General features: G+C 40.8%; 2 protein-coding genes across 18 annotated transcripts in view; both read left to right on the forward strand.

The window, feature by feature from the left end:
• The window catches only part of ARFIP1 (ADP ribosylation factor interacting protein 1), a 40,774-nt gene extending 23,918 nt beyond the window's left edge, over positions 1 to 16,856 (forward strand). For all 15 annotated transcript variants that reach the window (XM_046940328.1, XM_046940329.1, XM_046940334.1 and 12 more), the window contains 4 exons: positions 746 to 967; positions 4,354 to 4,511; positions 7,799 to 7,973; positions 15,259 to 16,856. In XM_046940328.1, coding sequence (XP_046796284.1) covers positions 746 to 967; positions 4,354 to 4,511; positions 7,799 to 7,973; positions 15,259 to 15,414 — 711 coding nt within the window. In that variant the 3' untranslated portion in view covers positions 15,415 to 16,856. The remainder of the gene's footprint in view (positions 1 to 745; positions 968 to 4,353; positions 4,512 to 7,798; positions 7,974 to 15,258) is intronic.
• A 3,046-nt stretch (positions 16,857 to 19,902) lies between these two features.
• The window catches only part of FHDC1 (FH2 domain containing 1), a 33,243-nt gene continuing 31,279 nt past the window's right edge, over positions 19,903 to 21,866 (forward strand). For 2 of the 3 annotated variants that reach the window (XM_046941062.1, XM_025149833.3), the window contains exon 1: positions 20,151 to 20,268. The gene's annotated coding sequence lies outside the window, so the exon portion shown is untranslated. Of the gene's footprint in view, positions 19,978 to 20,150; positions 20,269 to 21,866 lie in introns of those variants that run through there. The other variant, XM_015276654.4, reaches the window with a different exon arrangement.

The following is a 21,866-nucleotide window of genomic DNA, read 5'->3' on the forward strand; positions in this document are numbered from 1 at the left end:
ATTGGCTGGCTGGTTCAGCCTTGTAAGGGCAAGACTTGCTGCTCACCATATAAAGAAACTGCAAAGATGTCTGAAAAGAAACATTCTGAGACACAAGTAGAATTCTTAACAATCAGCTCCATCTTCTAAAAAAGAGAAATGCATTTTTATGTTTTACATATTTCTTAGTGAAAGTTTTAAGTCAGCTTTAAAAAATATGCTGAAGTCTGCCCTTCCGTCCATCTTCTGTTCCTCCCTTAAGAAAAGAGATTAAAAAATTTAGACATTCCCGGGGCCTTAGTGGAAATTCCAGAAAATAACAGGGATTGTCTGGAATAGGATGGTTGGTAGACAAAGTCTAAAAGATCATGGAGTAGAAATTGTTATGCAGAACTGGTAATATTCTCATTAATTGCCTTGAATGTTGTGGGCTAAATAATTGCTTCTTTTAACTTAATAAGATTCACTGAACCTAAAAAGAGATAAGCATTCTTTTACTTGAGAAACAATTAGTTACGCTCTTGATTTGCTAACTTGAATATTCATATTAGTAGGAGTTGAGACTTGTCCAACTGTTCTTGCTGAGTCCTGATGAACTTCTAAAGAGTGTGTTGGTTTTTTTCTTCAGTTTGTTGTGCAAACTTATATTGGGAGGGGTGATTGTGAAAGAATTGTGTGTAATTAACTGTCCCTTGAAGCTGAAAATGGGTGTATGCTGTGATGTCTTGGATATATTTGATTCTTTATAATTTAAATTTTTTTCCAGTGTACACGTCAGATCATCTCTGAAAAACTGGGTCGTGGCTCAAGAACAGTAGATCTGGAATTGGAAGCTCAAATAGATATATTGAGAGATAACAAAAAAAAGTATGAAAATATCTTGAAACTGGCACAGACTCTGTCTACACAGCTCTTCCAGATGGTACATACCCAAAGGCAACTTGGAGATGCTTTTGCTGACCTGAGTTTGAAATCATTGGAACTTCATGTAAGACTTTTATAGTGTTTAAAAAAATATATATGTAATGAAACAGCAGAGATGAAGATAAGCCTAATTGACTTGTGCAGGGTGTATGGTAGTTAGCAGCCAGTCCTATAAACATTTGTTAACAACATTACGTATTCTTTTTGTTAAAAGCATTTGTAATTCATTCAAAACTGTAGGATATCACTGGCGTTATTGTAGTTCTTAAACGTTTCTAAATGTTTGCCTTTAGCTCATGATTGGACTCAGCAATTGACAACCTTGCTTTGTATAGATAATGCATTTTACTATTCCTTTTTTCTTCTAATGAGATGTTAAAGTGTTCTGGAGCATTACTTGATGTCAATTACAGCATGTCTTTGGGGAAATATGCCTGCCAGTGGGTAGAGTAGGGCACATTACTTCACTTCTGCATGTTTAATGTGAGTAAATGATTTTTCTGTAGTAGAGTCACGGACTGAGATTTTATCTTGTAGTCTTTTTTTAATCATAATAATGCTGCTAATAGGACTAATTTTTCCTTTTATGTTTGGAGTTTCTGAGCAAGGGAGGCAATCTTCAGATATCTGCATTTGGGTTGTTCTTAAAAGTTTACAAATTTACATAGCACTGGCACTTTATTACTGATTACAAAACTCTTGTAAAGAAAGAGAAGGTAGGTTGCATACAAAAAAAAAAAAAGCTGGTTTACTTCTATGTAAATCCTTCTGTACTTCCAGTGTTGGATCAATTCGATACTCTTCCTGATCTCTTGGGACAGCAGTATCAAGGGGCTTAATGATTCCCTAGAACATGGCTGATGAAAAAGCCAAAATTTAGTTTGTTGTTATTAAATGTAACGCGTTTATATTTCCCTTTTCATGATTGCCTATTCTCACTGAGTTTTAGGGAAAATGATAGAGTTAATGCTTGTGTAGAAGAACTTTAACCAATAGCTAGTTAAAAAAAAAAAAAAAACAGACTTGCACTGGAGTACAGAAATGTTTAGTATTATAGCCTAACAGGTGATAATTTCAAAATATGCCACTTCTAGCAGGTAAGAAATTAAATCTCCTAAGAGGAGTAGTTCTAAATTATCAGTTGGCTCTTAACTCAGGTATGGGTATGTGGTTTGTGGCAGAAGTTAGTGATGTTATGAAGTACATGCTGAAGCTGGATGTTTCTTCCGAAACCTGGATTAAATCTGGAATCATGCTCTTGTTTAATGACTGCTTTTTCCGTGAATAGCTTGTATTTCTAGTGGGAATACAATTCCTCCAGGTTCTTTCAGCATCTTTTACTGGTCTTGGAATTTGTTTCAGTCATTCATCTCTTATGTAGATTATTGAATGGGGCTGTTCATGAAAATCAAATAAAGGTTTCTGCTGCTGTAATAAAAGTTATCTAACCTTTGCCTCTTGGAGACTTGCCTGATGTTTGTCTGTTTCCTCTCTGTGTTTTCCCTTTGTTCAATCTGTGCTGTTTTGCCATCTGTAGCCTAGCCTATTCTTGAATGTTTGGATAACATTGCCTCTGAAACTTGTGCAGGACTAAAAGTAGAATTTCTGAACAGTTCAATGTTTAATTTGATAAGTAAAAATAATAATAATAACTTGTTAAAGGTAATATTTTTTATACGTGTTAACAAAATGCGATCTTAATGTGGTATCTACAGAGGCATTACTTAAATGTATTCTGCTGTTTCTCTTTTGGATACAAAGATAACTCCTGGTTCCAGGCTCATATGCCTCTAATTATATAGAGTGGTGAATTCCAATTGTAATTGACCTGTGCATAGAGCATGAACTGAGTATAAACTCTCATACAGAAAGGATTTCCTGTCTTTCATAAGAGGTATCTGCAGAGGTCATGGACAAAACTCAAGTTTTATATGAAACTGTGAACCAGTAGAAAGACAGTTTGACTAGCATGTATGCTTTAATGCTGTAGACCACTGCAGTCCCATCCTTCTTACTGCTTTGAATTGGTAGTTTTGCTCATTTGTATCTGCGGTAATCTGGGTCACAGGACCGGCTGGAAGGCTGATTGTGGTCTTGCCTGTAGGAGGGAAAGATAGCACTGAATGCTGCCAGAGGAGCAGTCCTATTTCTGCTTTTGTCTTTGCCTACGTGCTCTTATTCTCTGTGCTGGTGCTTATGTTGCTGTCTAGTTAGCAATGTCAGAGCAAAACCAGCTGAAAAATGTTTTTCTTGATTTCAGCAGGATCTGTAGTGATCTGGCTGCCTACACACAAGCAGTGTGTAAAAGAAAGGAGACTGAGATATTCTAGCAGCATTTTTAGGCCCTTAGCTCATGAAAATTTGCCTTACGTTCTCTTTGTATTTTCTCCCTTAAACTACTTGTTTCCCCTGCATCTTATTTTCTACTTCTTCTAGAGACTTCTTCCCTTACCATTGTCCATTAGCCTTTCTGTCATGAAGTCATTCATGTTTACATGAAATACCATTTGGCTTCGGCGCTTCATCTAGACAGATGAAAAGAAACTGGGAGAGTACAGCACTTCTGACTCAGCTATTGGCAGGGTGCAAGGCTAAGAAGACCGATTTCCAAATATGTTCCTAGTGTTTTATAATCCTTACAACCAGAAATTGTACTATTTTATGAGAACTCCCATCTGCAGAATATGAAGATGCCATATGGATGACATAAATAATTGGACTTATTTGGCATCCATGCATTAGAAGAATTGTTGCAGCCTTGGTCAGTGCTTATGCTGCTGTCAAAAAAAAAAAAAAGGCAGTAATAATCATATATCCAAATGTGCCCAAAATGCCTTGGAAACAATTTCTCACTTTGAAGTTTGTGGCTAATGTACGTTTTTATTTGCTAACTGTTATAATGCTCTGCTTTTTTTGGTCATTTACAGCCTATTAAAACATGGTAAGACTTTTTAAATTCAGTGCTCTTTTCCAGAACGTGTAAAGAGTAAAACTCACCAGCTAATTAATGCTGTGTGCCCTTGTGAGTTGAGTTATTTTACTGTATTTAATGTAGTGGTATTCCTGTTGGCATTAAAGAATTACTGCGGCAATCACCTGAGAGACGCTGGATTAGAGCAGTGCTGAATGCCAATGTAAAAGTTACGTTAGAACTTTTAAGTAGTGTTTAAGATTTCAGAGTTGAAGGGAAAAACCATTCTAAAATAGCATTTAATGTCATATGGTATCAAAATTGTAAACAGTACTTTACTGATGTTAGAGAGATTTCATAAAAACTGTACGCTGAATTTTGTATTGAAACCTTGCACGTTTAATCGTAACTGTATCCAGACAGAAGTGGCAGAATTTGTATGTCTGTGGTTTTGTCTTTTATATAGTTGCTGATGTTGCTGATGAATGTTATGATTTGAAATGATGTGCAGTTTTGTTTTCTCTGCTCTCTGTTTATAGGAGGAGTTTGGCTACAATGCAGATACGCAGAAACTTCTAGCTAAAAATGGAGAGACTCTTCTCGGGGCTATTAACTTTTTTATTGCCAGTGTGAATACATTGGTGAATAAAACAATTGAGGATACATTATTGACTGTGAAACAATATGAAAGTGCCAGGTAGCTATTCTATGTCTAGCTATTTTCATTACAAATTAATATTCAGGGAAAAAATGGTTTCTATCAGTTTAGTTCTTGTATTTGAGCAACTAACGCGTTAGCTATAAACCTTGTCAGAATAACACAATTCTCATATAACTGGGTTTTAAAGTTAGCCACCTCATTACACGTATCTTCAGATGTTTTGTAAATGTTCTGTTGTAGGCGTAATTTTACTTCATAGCTTTATTTCTCTGACAAGTTAGTAGCTATTATTTCCCTGTCTGCTAGCTTAAGGTGATTTTCTATGCCAAGTAACGGTTCGAGATTAACCCTTACATTTAGCTGTATTGTAATTAGTGAAGCTATCTTTGAATGAAAGACAATTTATACTGAGCTTCTTTTGATGCTCAGTCACACTTCAGTTTTCATGTAGAAGTTGCAGGTTTGGTCTAGAAAGGGGAAAACAAAGAGGCATTTCTTAATGTGCAAAATAATATCTGGCCATAGATAATGGGTTTCCTGTCCTGGAGTTTACTTTACTCCGGATGCAGTGCAGAACTTTAAGCCAGGCTGCCTTCTTCTGTGTGGTTGGAGTTGTGATGTTTATTGATGCTTTGTTCTTTTCAGACTTTCAGGTTCATTAAAGAGGATAGTGTCTTTCTTCTGATTTGCTGAATGATGTAGTTAATGCATATTTATTTTTGCTATTTTAAGTCAAAAATTGCTTGTTTCTTGAGTTCTGAAGGTTTTTTTCCTGTCTTTTTTCATTGCTCTTCTAATGCTTAAGCATTTTTATAAGCAAAGTAGCAAGTTATTGCTTTGATATTTAGTTTAACTTTCAAAAGGCCTGAAAAGTATAATTAACCTCAATGTAAAGAACTAAACTAAAATAAAAATCAGTCCATACATTTTTGGGGCTTCCTCTTGAAATGTTATACGAAATAAATCTCTGATTGGTCTTGTCAGTTATTCTGAATGTATGGTTCTTCCCTCCTGAAATACCTTCATGATTTTTTTTTTTCATTCATTAAAGAAAGTGTTTTGTTGCTTTGATAAAGCAAATTATATATATTATTTGTATATTATATATATATTTGTATTATATATATGTGTGTGTATATATTATATGTATGTGTGTATATATATATATATATATATATATATATATACACGCATATATAAAAACAGTCTTTGCAGTGAGGTAATAGTTCACATTTATTTCTGTGCCTCATTTTTCCTCTCTCCAGTTGGACTTCAGTATTCATCAGTTTCCCACTCTTCTGTCAGTTCTTTATTCATCTGTTTCCTTTTTGGAACTAAGACATAAATCAATTCTTTAAATAAAGCCTGAATCTCGGTGGCAATGAGAATCAGGAAGAGCCCTGTGAATTCTGTAATTACTGTTATCTCAGAAAATATTATATATTCTTTTGGAGTGCTTGTGCCACCAGCCCAGATGTCATTTGTATTAGCAGTTTTTAGTTCTGTTACTTCCAGTTTCAGAAATATCTATGTGAGAGAGAATATTTACAAAGCCAGAAATAGATTGATTTGTTCCCTTAAAATTGGCATCCATCACATGTTGATACAGTACATTCCATTATTTTAAAACTAAAAGAAAACTATGGGAGGAAGAGTGTCGCTTTGGGCAGGGCTGTCCGTGACCCTGGCTGATTTCTGGCTATTGTCAGTTGCTGTACCTGGTCAAGTGCTGTACAGCGCTGAGGGCACTGAGCAAAGGAGCAGTACTGTACAGCAGAAGGGGAACAAAAAAAGAGAAAGGTTGTTACTGTGTTTCTGTCTCATCTATCTGTACTCATGTTTTTTAAAAATAAAAATAGTTTTATCTGACAAGGATCCATTGTTCGGTAGGCTTTTATCTAACAGTGGAAAGCAGAAGAGAAATTTAGTGATATCCTTACACTAGTAATATTCCCCAGGTGCTTTTCCCACCTAAAAATGCTTTATACTGATGACTAGAAAACATCAAATAATTTTGTTAATGAAAATGTACTTGGTATTTCTAAGGACAATGCTCAATAGAATAAAATAAAACTTGAAAGTACTCTAAGTACAGGACTATTTTGATATATATATTTTTTCCCATTACAACAATAGAGAAGGTATGACTGTGGATGTCTTCGTGTGACAAAAGGTACCATCTAACATGGAAGGATATCAAGGAGGCTTAGCTTATTTATTTCTTTAGATAGTGAGACATGAGGACTAGATGGGTCAATTAAAATGTTGTCAAGCAAACACCTATGCCATAACATGAGTTCCATTTTTACTAGCAGTGCCTAGGACAGAATTTCATATTTTCTGCTTTTTATTGTTGGCAGGTGTTTACTTCTTAATTTCTGCTGACTTTGGTAGATAGTAGTAAAGTAGAAAGTGCTTTTTACTAGTCCTATTCACAAGCTGGATATAAGCATTCATTGCAGAATTGGCTCAGGTGTTTACTTGAGTAGCTCAAGTGTTTATTGTTAAGACTCAGCTCCGTCGGTGGCTGTGTTGGTCCAGTGTATCTGATTTCCTATGTAAATTAAATGGACCATCAAGATGGTATAAATAACACCTTTTCTTTCAGCCTTTCTATTCTCAGAGCAGACAACTTCCACAAACAGTTCTGGGGTAGTGACTGTAATTGGAACATGTTTTAAAATCTTTGCGACACAGTAAGTGAGCCACTGCTCACTTGAAGGAGATGTCCAGCTCTTCGTCCTTCTCTTGCTCCTCCTGCAAACTCTTAATAAGCTGAGTCTGCAACAAAAAAATGACAAAAGAAAGACTAGTTCTGACTAGACAACTGAGTTAATAAGCCGAGATGTTCCAGGAAATAACCGGACCACTGAGGCTAGCACAAAGCAGGAACAGGTTGCCCAGAGGTTGTAGATGCCCCATCCCTGGAGATGTTTAGGGCCAGGCTGTATGGGGCCCTAGGCAACCTGATCCAGTACTTGACCTAGTGGCTGGCACCCCTTCCTGCAGCAGGGGAGTTGGAGCTTGATGATCCTTGAGGTCTCAAGCCGTTATATGATTTTGTTTTCATAAAAGGTTGGAAGCTTGCAGCTGAGGCAGGAGCAGAAGGGCAAGAGTATTTGTTGAGGCATTTTTATATAACGTAGGTAAGGCTGTGTTTTTTTTTTTCTTCCTCCTATTTATTAAGAAAATAGACAAGTTTCATCACTTTGTTTTCCATACTTGACTGTTTTGTTAATTTGCTTTTGTAATTGGCCCTATATGTGAAGTCTGTTCTGAGGCACTTTGCCTTTAGATTTTTTCCTACCCCTCTTTCTTCTCAGGATTGAATATGATGCTTATCGAACAGACCTGGAAGAGCTGAATCTTGGTCCTCGTGATGCAAGCACTCTACCAAAGATTGAGCAATCACAACAGATGTTTCAAGTGCATAAAGAGAAATATGACAAAATGCGTAACGACGTATCTATCAAATTGAAATTTCTGGAAGAAAATAAGGTAAGGTACAACTTCTGCTGTTACTTTTTGTCCTGGAAGTCTCTGCTTTGCTAAAAATGCTTTAGCTATTTCATCTTAAAATACATTTTAATTTAGAAGCAGAGCAAGCAAAGAAAATAACCTGAATTTTCAGAATTAGTGTGTCACTGGAGAATATACTTCTGGAGGAGGCAACTTTAAAAGGCCTTAAGTTGCTGCAATTACAGATGACAAACCTTATGGCAGTAAGTTTCTTGTTGATACGGGAGGCTTAATGTGTATTGACACAGGAGTAAAAATGCAATATTTAATCGCAAATAAAGGCACATAACCCCTGATTTAAGATTACAGTAATATTTACATGTAACAGTGCTGTCCTGGGGGCTATACACCAAGAAATTAAAAAGAGCTGTGAGGAGGTTTCTTCAAAATGAAACTTTCTTTAATTAAAAAAAACTTGAATGGAAAATAGCAGCTTTCTACAGTTAATGCCCTTACGGTTTCTTAATTCTAAACTGGGCTTTTGAACTGTAGGCTTGAAGTTCTTGTCCCCAAAAGCGTTTGTTCCAGCTGTGCCATTTTATCTCTGCCCTCCTAATGACAGGATTCTTACCCCTCTTACTCTGCTTGCCAGACAAAAATACAGTTGTCATACAGGACACACTGTTAAACTGTGCTTTCTTTGATAACATGTCCTTCTAAATTGTTTCTAATTACATTTTAAAAATGATGGTCTTTCAAGATGTGAATTTTGTTCATTAATTAGGTTGTTTAGGGAGCACCAGTGAAGCTAGCTTCTTAGGGACAGTCTTGAATTAGATCAAGCATCCTGTTAACAGTTGCAGCCTACAAATTTTGTTTCGGAAAGACTGTTTTTTCCTTCCTACCACTTCCCCCAACCCCCACAGATTAATACAGAGGGGACTGTTGCATGCTTAAGCCTTTTTATCACTGGTTAACTCTTCTCTGTTTTGACATTGGAGATGTCAAAATATTTTCTAAAGGGAGCGTGTATCCTTGTTCCCAAATAAGACATAGGAAGGACTTTCTGTACTTTCAAATATTGGCTTATATAATTATTTACTAAGAGCTTTACTGAAGTAAATTCCCCTTTGCTGTTTTCTACTTATTTTGTAGAATCCTATATAATATCAGTTATATAGGCTTAACCTTAATCCTAAATCTGTGAGGTTTTCTTTTCTAGCTTGTGTCCATCTCTGGGTTTTTGTTCTTCTGTTGCCCAAAATGTTTCCTGGGGTTCAGTGGGAGGCAGTGATTACTCGAGTGATATGTTTCTTCCCAATCTGACATCTCTATTCTTTTGTCCAGTGTCAGCCATTTTTTGTCAATATCAACATAGTAAAGCTCCTGTTAGACCTCATACTGGTCCTGCAGCTAGTATTAGTAAATAGAAATGCACAACTGATTGACCGGATAACTATAATACCCATTATAGACACTAGTTCTAATTTTTAGGCATATATGAAGTATATGTGACTGCTCTTATGGTGATTGCATTTTATGTTGTAAGGATTATTAACTTGTATAATCAGTAAGTATTGAGTCTAACAGAAATTAACATCTAATTCTTACAATCAGAGGTGTTCTACTTCTTCCAAAGGTATGTGATGGCAATTGCTATGATGCCTCATAATTTAAACACCTATAAATACAGCGTGTGCCTGACTGGAAGGAGGAGAAAGAGCAGCCTGATAGGTATAGTTGTATGTGTGTTTGTAATACAGCTGCTTCAGCTGGTGGTGTGGTGCACTCACTTTTTAGGAGATGGCTTAAACTGAAGACCATATAGGATGTAGAACTCCAAAGGGGGAGAGCGATTTTAATATTGCTGAGCTCTTACAGTGGTCCCAGGGAGGGAATTAGTGGTTTTTCTGATACTACGTGCCTAGTAACATGGACTACCCAATTATTTTGTGTGACCATCCATGGGGCCAAATTTCATTAGTGCCCATTTAATAGAATGAGAGTCAAAATAAAGGAAGATCTGACAGACAAAATACTGTTTTCTTTGGGCTTTCACAAAAGACTGCATTTGTACACTGTTTTGGAAAACCCAGCCCATTGCAGATTTATTACACCAACTCAAATATAGTTATTTGAGTGGCTACATCAAACAAGGCATGGCCTTACCAGACTTATGTTAAAATATATTAGAACATGCAAATCTCTAGTCATTATTATTAATACATTTTGTCAAGGTTCTGAATCTAGAGGTAGGTTGATATGTTCAGTGTCTAATTAGACAGATTTTTTTAGGTAAGAATGGTATGATAGCCATGTAAGTTTTTTGTTGCTGATTTTAAAGCCTTTGGGTTTGCAGTCTTCTATATGCTGATACAGGATGTAGGATAGTGTAGTCTCAAGCTTTAGCTGTCATCACTTTGTTGAAAACACAATTATGTAATGAAACCTTGCTATTGCAAAGTAACTAGGTGTTTTAGGGTTTAATTTTCGATTAAATAAATTAGCTCTCTAATTTTTTTTCTCTCCTAATTAATGTATTTTTTTAGTCTGAACAATAGTAATTTAAAAAAAGAAAAAATATGCACTTTATTTTTGGTCCATCAAAACAGAATCCTAGGTTTTCTTTTGTGAATGTGCCTCCACTGGATGCAGTCAGTTATATTTGTGCTCAAAAGTTTTATCCCATCTTTGCTGAAGCATGATAGTGAGGAGAGCAGGGAAGCTGGGAGGTGATCAGAGCTGTTACTGCAGAGGAAGTCTGAAGTCATTTTCACGGGGTAGTGTGCTCCGATTGAAGCAACACAGACCAAATGTCACAGAACAACCATCATATGGCTGGCCCTAGATTTAGTGGGGAGAAAATGGAGCTACATGCTCATAGTTTTTTTGTGTGTATATGTACTCCTGGGTTCATATGTTCATATTTCATTGAGATTTCAGAAAATTCAGAGAATCCCGTTAAAACTGGGATTGCAAACTGTCTAATTAAAATAAGGTTATACAAAATCCCTATTCATTTCCATTCAGCATTTGATCTTGAAGTTAACGTTGATTTTTATTTTATTTTTTTAATGTTGCTGCAAAGATATCTTGGTGCTGTTCCCAACTGGCCAACTTCTGAAGATGTCTGTGCCCCTAGGCAGAGTGTAACAACAGCTGCAATCAAAAATCTCTAGCTTGCAACTGATATTTGTTCTAATTTTTAGATAAAGATTGCCCCGTTAGCTTAAAGAATTGACAATGAAAACTTTTGGAAAGGCGTTTCCTTCTTGAGAAAGGAAAACTGTCATTTGTGTGTGCACACGAGAAATGGCAAATGTCATTGTGTATAGAAATAAATTGAATGTGCTTCTGTGAGTTGTACCTCAGGAGCATGAGGCTTAAGGCTTGCTTTTACTAATGAAAGCAACATGCAATCTAATGAAAACTCAGATGGCATAACTATTTAGACCATGTAACTTCAGAAAAAGATACCTGGGAAAGGATTATGATAATTGTAAGGAGACGCAAGATGACAAAGATGATAATGGAGGCAGTCTTTTTAGCGACTGAGATCACAGAAGCAGCCTATCTTTTTTTACCTATTGGGCCACAGAAGATAAGGTACTCAGAGGGAAGTGTGTACAGGGGGAAGAAGGCAGTGGAATGGGTGCTACAACTTAGTGCTTAACGTTTGGCCTTTAGTGCTGCAGTCTAATAGTGGCTTGGAAGAAAGTGGTCTGTTCCTCCCGTATATGCCTCTTCCCCCACTGTGCTTTCTCTGCTTACAAAAGTGCTTTTGCAGCTGTGCATAGATCCAGGTTAAAGCAAATACATTGTTGTCTGGTTAGTTTTAATCTAGATCTCCTCCCTTATCCGACTGACCACATGACTGCCTGAATATTTTGCCAACATAGGGCTAAAGTAATTTTTTCAAGGAAAACCTGGACTGACTTGAGCTTGAATTTAATTGAATTTAAGTGAATGCTCGTACTCTACTTCTCAGCTATGATTTCAGATTTTGTGTCAGAGGACATCAGGTGATTTGAGATATTACAGCTTCCTCTCTTGTCTTAGCTGGCTGCTGCTTCATTGTAGAGCTTAAAGAAGGAGAGGAGTTGGATATATACTTTCTTCTCTGTCATTTCACGTTCATGTGCTTGTGTACTGCTTGAGCCTAGGCCTGGTTGGCTTTATAAAAGTATCAGAAGACTTCACGGAAGTTCACAGAAATTCAGTGTTAAAATCAACTCTAGCAAAGCAGCATATTTGTTTGGTCTTAAATTGATTAAATTTGGGGAGAGAAAGCTCAAGTCAGCATTTTTAATTCATATGCTATTAAGATGTCATGTTGCTACTGCACCTTCTTACAGGTTTCATTTTTGGATGGAGTTTATCTAATAGTGTTTTACAACTAGGGATCTTGAGTATTTTTTCAAAGTATTTTTTAATTTTACAAAACTGACTACACTGTTCTGTGCCATATTATTTCAAAAGCCTTCGACACTGTCTCCCACAGTGTTCTCCTGGAGAAGGTGGCAGCCCATGGCTTGGACAGGTGCCCTCTTTGCTGGGTAAGGAGCTGGCTGGAGGGCTGGGCCCAGAGAGTGGTGGTGAATGAAGTTAAATACAGCTGGCGACTGGTCACGAGTGGTGTTTCCCAGGGGTCAGTACTAGGTGGGGCCTGTCCTCTTCAATATTCTTATTGATGACCTGAGTAAGGGCATTGAGTGCATCCTCAGTAAGTTTGCAGATGACACCAAGTTGGCAGGAGATGCTGATATGCCTGTGCGTAACAAGGCAGGGATCTGGACAGGCTGGATCACTGGGCTGAAGTTCAACAAGACCAACTGCCAGGTCCTGCACTTTGGCCACAACAACTCCAAGGAACACTACAGGCTTGGAGCAGAGTGTCTGGAAGACCGTGTAGAGGAAACAGAGCTGGGGGTATTGGTCGATGCTCGGCTGAACATGAGCCAGTAGTGTGCCCAGTTGGCCAAGAAGGCCAATGGCTTCCTGGCTTGTATCAGAAATAGTGTTGCTGGCAGGAGCAGGGAAGCGATTGGACCTCTGTACTTAGCGCTGGTGAGGCTGCACCTCAAGTACTGTGTTCAGTTTTCGTGCCTCACTACAAGAAAGACATCGATGCCCTGAAGCATGACCACAGAAGGGCAACAAAGCTGGTGAGGGCACAGGCCTTATGAGGAGCAGCTGAGGGAGCTGGGATTGTTAGTCTGGAGAAGAGGCTCAGGGTACACCTTATTGCTCTCTGTAATTACCTGAAGGGAGGTTGTAGTGAGAGAAGAGGCTGAATTGCAGCTCATGTAACTAGTGATAGGACTAGAGGGAATGGCCTCAATTTGTACAAGGGGAGATTCAGGCTGAACATTAGGAAATACTACTTCTCTGAAAGAGTGGTCAGGCACTGGAATGGGCTGCCCAGGGAGGTGGTGCAGTCACCGACCCTGGAGGTGTTCAAGGAGCCTTTAGACTCTGTGTTGAGGGACATGGTTTAGTGAGAACTATTGGTGATAGGCAGATGGTTGAACTGGATGATCTTGTAGGTCTTTTCCAACCTTGGTGTTCTGTGATTCTATGAAAAGCATGCGTAGCATTTTTTACTTTGAGATTTCTCTTAAATGAAGGCAATAAAGTACCTCTGAACTAAATCGCATGAATCTCAAAAGAGCATGTTAGTTGAATGACCTGTGAAAGCAAGTATGGTCAACTGGTAGGCATAGACCAAACCAGACCCAGGGACAGTTTTGCATCCCATCATGATAGGAGTAGAGTTTCCCTTTTGGACTGTGCTGACATTGTCATCCTTTTGGGCTCAGTCAGCCACTCCATTTCTTTGTTCTCTTACATGTTGGCAAACTGGGCTCAAGGTCCAGGCTCAAGGTGTAGGCTGGAAATGGGCATAGGGCCACCAGCTTAAGCAGTGAGCTTCTTTGATGCAAGAGTAGGGCTGTGTCAGGCTGAGAGTACATGGTAGGAAAAAAAGAACAAGTTTTGGCTACAGGGAAAAGCTGGAAAGATGCCTTTTAGTCATACTTGTCATTATTCATGTCTTTGGATTTACTGATGCGCTACAGTGAAAACATTCACATTTGTTTGACTTAGACTTGATCAGCTAGCTTGATACTGTAGACTAGATAAGACGAGAAACAGTGATGCCCTCCAGCTGCTCTTGTGCTCTGCTGCCTGCACTGTTATTGCTGCGAGCAGCTTTGTGTTTCACAACTACTTTACACATTATCATCAAAATATTGACCAAGCGCTGTAAATAATCCTGCATTAACAGGAGGTGGGCAAGAAGAAATATTGTTGGGAAAGAGCATCAGTTTCTTTTGACTTAGGTATACAAGAGCTAGAAAAATACACTTCTTTGTAGGAGGGGGCAAATGCATTTATCATTCGCTGCGTTTGGCTTGCAGGTAAGTATACTGAGCAGAAGTGTGGCATCTACTTTCAAAGAAGCAAGTATTTGTAATCAAGTATTTCATAGTTGATAACATTATGCTGTTTAGTGAATTGCTTTCGGTCCATGTGTGGAGGCTGCTCTGAAAGCAGTGCCTCCTATGTTATTCTGTCACCTCAGGATATCAGAGACTAAGAATGTTGGTGGTATGGCAATTGAAGTTGAACCTTTCTGCCAGTATTCCATTACATACTGTTGCTGTGAGACAGATGGCAGCAAAGGGGCAGACTGACAAAATGGTATCTGACGTGAAAATGCATATGGCACAAAGACGTGGCATTGCATTCCTGCACGTGGAGAAAATTACTCCCATTGAAATTCATCAACACTTGCTGAACGTTTATGGAAACCAGACAGTGGATGTGAGCACAGTGAGGCAGTGGGTGGTGAGTTTCAGCAGTGGCCACAGCAACGTGGAAGTCAAACCACGTTCCAGACAGCCATGCAGATTTTTGAGTGCGGCATGCAGGCTCTTGTTCATTGCTGTCAGAAGTGCACTGCTAATGGTGGTGACCATGTTGAAAAAAATTTTTGTAGCTGAGAACTTGCTCTATCAAACAGTGTTATTGTGCTCTTTGTATCTGTTGTAGTTTCCATGGAAATAAATAGGAGACATTACGTTCAGAGTGACGTTTGTATGTTGAGTTGGTATTGACTGTTAGGTATGCTATATGAAAATAATGGATCACTTTAACGTTGCAGAATTTTGTATTTGCATTTTGTATATCAATTTTTAAACTCGCATTATAAATAACCTTGTATGAAGTCTGAGCATCTCAAATAAGCCTATTTTGTTGTAATGGACATATGACATACGGTGTCTGAATGCTATTCTTAACGAATCTCTGCCCTTGCCTGCAGGTGAAGGTCTTGCACAATCAGCTTGTCCTGTTCCACAATGCTATTGCAGCGTACTTCGCTGGGAATCAAAAGCAGCTTGAACAGACACTTCAACAGTTTCACATCAAATTGAAAACTCCTGGAGCAGATGCTCCATCCTGGCTTGAAGAACAGTAATCAAAGAAGAGGACCCAATGTTAACCTAAAATCTATAAATCTAATAAGAATTAAGGGTTGGGGTTGGAGGACTGTTACAGTGATTCTTGCACAGAGAGCTTTAATTTTTTTTCCCTTTTTTGACACTGTAAAACTGAATTTGTTGAGAAAATGGGTAACTTTAAGGTAACTAAGCATAATTTCTATCATTTCAAATACAGACCACTCCTTTTGTATGTGAAGGCTGGTGGTTACTTCTGTAGCTGGGATGGGGGGGAGAGGGAGGGTGGGGAAAAAATAACTATAGATTTGCACTGACAAATTATGTTTGTGATTTCTGGTCATTTTGGTGGCTAGTCAAAATATTTCCAAATGGAGATTTACGTGATTTATACCAACATCTGGTATTTTGTAGACAAATATAGAAAACATCTTTAATAATTTTCATATGGCTTTTAAAAAGGAGAGAGTTAAAAGAATATTTTGCAAATTAATAATATGAGGCTTGTATGCAGTACATGCGTATAAGGCAGCAGTAGCGGTTGGCTCTGACTAGTGGAATTGCAGCAGATGCCTTTTTAAAAGATGTACCTTTCCACTGTAGGCTTTAAAAAACAAAAGAACACTAAAGCAAGAATCACTGTCAGTCTGAGGCTTCTAAGCACACAACTTTGCTTTGCACCAAGCGGTTTGCTGAGTGAAGCCAACCATACGATGTACTAATTTCATTTAAAATTTTACTTTATGGGAAAAGAAAAAACAACCATACTAGCCTTAAATCACAGGTATGTGCCTTTTTATAAGATAATATTTTCAACCAGTGTACATAATCCAAAAACCCTTTCACGTAACGGTTTGTCAGTTCCCATCGTGGGAAAGGAGACTGTATAAATGCTGTTTGTTTGTACACTTAGAGCAAGTAAAAGCTTTCGTTGACCTTCATGGACCGATACAGTTTTGAGTGAGGAAATTGGGCCAGTATGATTTTTCTGTTTAATTGAAAAGCATACTTCAGTAATGAGAGCAATGTGGAGGATACTTCTTTTTAATTTCTCCGTCTGTAGTGTAGTCCTTCTTCCAATGTAAAATTCTGTCAGTTTTATCATATCCATTTTAAATTCAGTTTATTGGAGTCCTCATTTGCACATGTTACATTGCTTTGTGTTCTATGAAGTAAAATTGAAATACTTCAGATATGTTATTTACAACTGTGTGGATTGTATGATTTATGTACTGTACGTTCAAATGCCTTTCAGCTGACATTCTTAAACTTTTCAGTGCTTAACAGAATTGTAATGTAACTGTAAATCAAACTTTTTAATCATTCCTCATTAAATTCTTGGCCTGACAGTCTTCTTTATGTTTCGATTCTGTCAGAATCTCTTGTAATAGTTTATTTACATTCCCCAGAATGTATATCCTATGTGAATTTTGTATTCATATTAAAGATGTTTGCAGCCAAACTTCTTTGACTTGTGATGGTTGAGAGTGCAACCCAGCTTCTGCAGTGAAAGCCCTATATTTGAGTTACCATATGTTGTTGGGTAGGGATGTAAGTCAGTAATACGTTATAACAGTGATGCTGTTCTTTTATTTCAGACTGGCTTAATAGCATGAAAGTTGAATGCAAACTCAAGGAAACAAATCCTTCAGTACTCTTGATTTTTAAACTTCTAAAGATAACTTCATTGTATTTTACAGCTTAAATGAAGCTGCTGGTTTTTGGTTTTTGTGAATCTTGGCATGTGTATGGTATGATGGTACAAGTAAGAAGTTAACTGCATGATTGTGCAGTTGAGATGGAAAGTGCAGATAGTAGCATCGTTATGGGGTAAAGAATGCAAACCTATTGATTGCAATTGAAATATCAACTCTCAGAACACTAGGAAACACGTATATAGGTGGATATATAGGGATCATGCGCTTTTGGTTTCTTTGAAACACTCACACTCCTCTTTGAGTGTTTTGCCTGTGCAGAAGGAACTGATCTGTTGGAAACGGTCAGAGTAAGCATGAATCTGAAATTCCCCTATGCAGGAAGGAACCTGGTGACATTGTGCAACTCTAAGACTTTTACGGTGCCTTAAAACTGCGGGAGTCTCTTCACCTGGAAGAAAAGGTTGGAAAACAAAGATTACTCACTAAAATCAGTGTAGTGTTTAATGCCAGAGATAACAAAGAATGATTTCCATTTTGCTCACTAAAGCAATTTTTAATTGATGGCCTCAGAGAGGGGAATCTTGTGTTTGGCTGATGTATAAGGTACTAGCAGCTTCCTTCTGTAATATGTGAATGGAGGCAAAGAAAGTTCAAATATATTGTTATTTTGTATGAATTCTACACTCTTTTTCTACTCTAATGTGCAAGTAAAATGCTCTTTAGCATACTTAATGCTTTGTCAAGCCCTTACAAAGACCTCTGACTGCAAAGTGTATCTGTAGTTATGTTTAAAGAGAAGTCTATGCAGGTAGTGCACGCTAACACTACTATCATTAAAGTAACAGCTTGATTCCAATCTTTTTAACAGATTCTTCCAACAACCTTATCTCTGTCCTGTCTCTGCTTCAAAAAGAAAAAATGATCAAAGTAACATAAAAACAAGGCTAAACATTCCCCTCACCTTTTCTGTTTTGGACTGAACTGGAGGCATGTTCAGTACGTCTTCTCTGCTTATGTGCCCTAACTCCTTATTGTGGTGTTAGAACAAGGATAAAGTATCATTATTCAGCATTCCATATCTGCAATTATCTTCAGATTTTTTTTGTCTGGTTATCTTTTTCATGCTGCATACTTGATGAGGAGGCTGTACTACTCACTGCTTTCTTCATTAGTTGTTAATCTTTTCATGTTTTGTGATCACCCCTACCCTAAATTTATCCTGCTATTGGGAGGAAAGCTTTGTGAAATTGATTTTTTTTCTGTGAGATGCACAGAGGTGACTTGTCTCTTTTACCTTTCTCTGTTCATCTTGTTGCTTGTCTTTGTAGGTGTAGATCACAGCTGTCGGCGTGGCTGTGATAACACATCTGAAGTGCAGGGATCTGACAGAGATCAGAATAAACCTGAAACAAACATTTTGTTGGGGTTTCTTTCTGTTCACGGCAGTGTAAATGCATTGGCTCAGTCAGGAACAGTTCTGCTATCAGCTATCAGCGGTGTGCTCCTAGTTCCTTGACAAATGGTATGTCCTACTGTGCTAGTTAAAATAATAATTACATACCTTACTGCCTTTTAAAGAATATTGAAGACTGTAAATTCAAGTACTTGGGAATTAAATAGGACTCAAAACAAGCATTGCCCGTTCAGTCTTGATTTGCCTTTCTTACCTATATGTATGCATCGTGCTGGTTTTATGTGATAGTGGTAATTAATTGTAGGGCTTTGTTTCAAGAGGTTAACTTATCGTGGTCATTAATTTTGAAACCAAATAGAATATGGTTTCAATGCATCTGAAGTGCTGCAATTAGATTTCTCTCCTGCTTTTGTCCAGGCACAGTAGAATTGAGGGCTTGTAGTGAAGGTAACTACCTCGTTTGTTCAGTGGTATGAATTCTGTTCCTACAGCTAGGTCAGATAATCACAAAATTCATCTTCAGCCTACAGCATTAGAAGCTCTTTACGCTCCAAAGGAGGACAGGGCTTACACAAGACTTTTTCTCCTCTAATAAACAAGCGATGCACTGAAGTACCTGAGACGTCTTGAGAACTGTCTCGACTATTCTGCGTAACAGGTAATTTTAAAATACTGACACTGGGACTTGTGTTTGGAGTGTGCCAGCCCATCTCAATGCTATCTGTTCTAGGGAGGTACGTTCGGTGCTTATTATAGGTGGGGCTCTTTGGTCTACCTGTTATTAAAGTTGCCCAATCCTTCCTACTGTGAAGACCTGTTCTTGGCTGCTTGCCACGCCGAATTTTAGCCATGTGGGCAAAACTTTTGCAGGCTCTGTGTTTACATTTGTCTTGGGGGGGGGGGGGGAGGATTTAAAAACTTAATTTGCTAACGTGTTTTAGAAAAGCTGTGGAAAAAACATCCCACAGGATGAAGGAAAGGTAAGGATTTAACTGCGCATCTGGCCAAGTTGCCATGCCCTGCTGGTGAGGCCTTGAGCTCTCGAGGAAGGTCAGTGCTGGCCTTGAGCGGGGCAGCAGCTCCCCCTGCCAAGTCGGGCTGAGCTTCTTGTCTGGAAGCCGCGAGGAGCCTGCAAGGTGAAGGCAGCTCTCACGTGCCTCCTCCTGCCGCCATCGGCGGCACCAGCGTTCAAGACGGAGGGTACAGCTGCACTGGATGTGCTTTTGTCCTCTCGCCGCTCCCGGCTCCACTCCCCGGCCCTGCCGGGGCTCCTCCGCGCCCCGGAGCCCGGCGCTTCCTGCCCGTGTGTGGACGGCAGCGGCCCGACCCGCCAGCGATCCCCGCTTCCCCACAGCCCGGAGGGACGCAGCGCCCCGGCCGCGCTGTCACCTGCCGCGGCCCCGCCCGCGCCGCGCCTGCGCGCAACCCCGCCCGCTGCCCTCGGCTGCGCTCCGGCGGCGCGATGCGAGGAGACGGCGACGGGCCCGGCTGCGTGCTGCCGCCCGGCGGAGGTGAGCGGGCCGGGGCCGCGCGGCGGGGCGGGGGGCTCCGCGCTGTTCCCCTCCCCTTGCCGGGGTTCTGAGGCTGCGGCGCGGGGGCGGCCGTTGAGCGGGGCGGAGTGCAGGGTGCCGGCGGGCGGCGCTGCGCGGCCGCGGGGGTGAGGGCGGCGCCGGGCCCGGCCGTTGGGGCAGGGCGCGAGGGAGCGGCGGGCGCGGGGCGCCTCGGGGGTGCCGCAGCCGTCCTACGTCCTTCCGTCCGAGCGGCTCTCCGCGCCGCTCCCTGCTCCGGCACCTCGGCACCGGGTAAGGGCGTCCTCGGGCAGCGGAGTTCCGCGCGCGGTCTCGGCTCCCTCCCAGGAATGGGGCGAGCGAAGCGGCTGGGAGCGAGAATTAATCCTTTTCATTAGCAATGAAGAGCCGCGCCCCCTGACTAAAGCCCTGAGGTGGGGGGGGGGCCCTTCCCGGCTCCACAGAGCCGCGCGCCGCGCTCGGGCTGCGCGGTGCCGGCGGTGCGGCGGGGAGTCCCGCGCTGTCCCGCGGTGCCGGGCGCCCCTCAGCCCCACCTGAGCGCCGCTGCCTGCCCACGCGCGGCTCGACCGCTGCCTTTCTCCTAAGAAACGAATTGCTTCGGTCTTCTGATCCGGGAGAAAGTTGTTCCCACAGCGCGGATCCGAAACGCGTTTCCAAGTTAGACGAGGTTGCTTAAAACAGTGAAACGAAATGCCGCTTTTATGCCAAATACGGGCACAGTTGGGACGCGCTCTGGCTCCTCGGGCTGCTTTGGATAACGAGCACGGGGTAGCGAAACGTAATTGAGACAACGCAAACATTTGTTCTCAGGTGCGTTTCTTCCCTTCAATCTGAAGGGCGCGAAGGGGACCCTCGGGAGGCAGCTTTGCAGGGCCCCGTGCCCGCCGTGGCTGGCACCGGCAGACCGCCGTCCTGCCACCCGTGTCTCTGCCTGAAGGCTCGGCAGGGTGCCGCTGGCTGTGCCGTGCCTCCGGAGCTGCCTTCCCTCTGCTGCGTCCCTTACCACGCTGCTGGCGGGCAGCTGCCTCGCCTAAAGCGGAGCAAGGCTCGGTGGCTTGAAAACAGCTTTCCTGCTCTATCAGCCTTCACATCTAGGTCGGGATGTTTTCCTGCCTGGTGTACTCCGCTCCTTGCGCTAGGAGTGTCCCTCGTTAACGCCGCAGCGCTCGGGCTCAGATCGGTCCCCTTCCACGGGGCTGCCTCTGCACGGGCACTGGGGCTGGTGATTCGCCCCTCCGGCCTGACTTCCTCGGGTTTTGAGCCCTTTCTCCTCAAGATTTGTTGGAAATTTCCAAACCGGGCTCCCACACGATGCCCGGGGGCATGGCGGGGCCGCCCGCCTGTCTCTCTCTCCTCTTTTTTCTTTTAAATACGTGGGAACTGGAGTTAGAAATGAATAACTGCTGAATGCAGCTTTGTGGCAGTGCAAGACAGTGGATACACGTTGTGTCCCGAGGTGAATGAAGAAAGGTTTTTCCAGGTTGAGCGTTTCTTTAAATTAATGCAGCAGTTAATTGCTCCGAGTGGTTAATTTCTCCCCAGCACCTTGCACCTGCGTTTTCATGCCTCTGTGACGATGAAGTTGGGAGGAGAGGAATGGGCACGGAACTCTGTAATAGCAGCTGGATATTAATGCCGGTTGGAATTTGAAACCCTCTATCCTGCTCTGCTTTCTTTGTGGCTCTTCTCCTTTTTACCCCGCCATTAAAATGCTTTCCATCATTGCTATGGCTTAAATGTCATGCAGCTTCCATATGAGGTGAAAAAAGATGAGAAAATCTGAGGTGAGAAGGAGGAAGCCGTTGTGTTTCTGAGGAGAAAAGGTGAGGCCGATCGTTTTGTGTCAATTTCCATTGGCTTCAGAGAAGCTG

Source organism: Gallus gallus, chromosome 4, assembly GCF_016699485.2.
Source record: "Gallus gallus isolate bGalGal1 chromosome 4, bGalGal1.mat.broiler.GRCg7b, whole genome shotgun sequence".
In the NCBI taxonomy this organism is placed as follows: domain Eukaryota; kingdom Metazoa; phylum Chordata; class Aves; order Galliformes; family Phasianidae; genus Gallus; species Gallus gallus.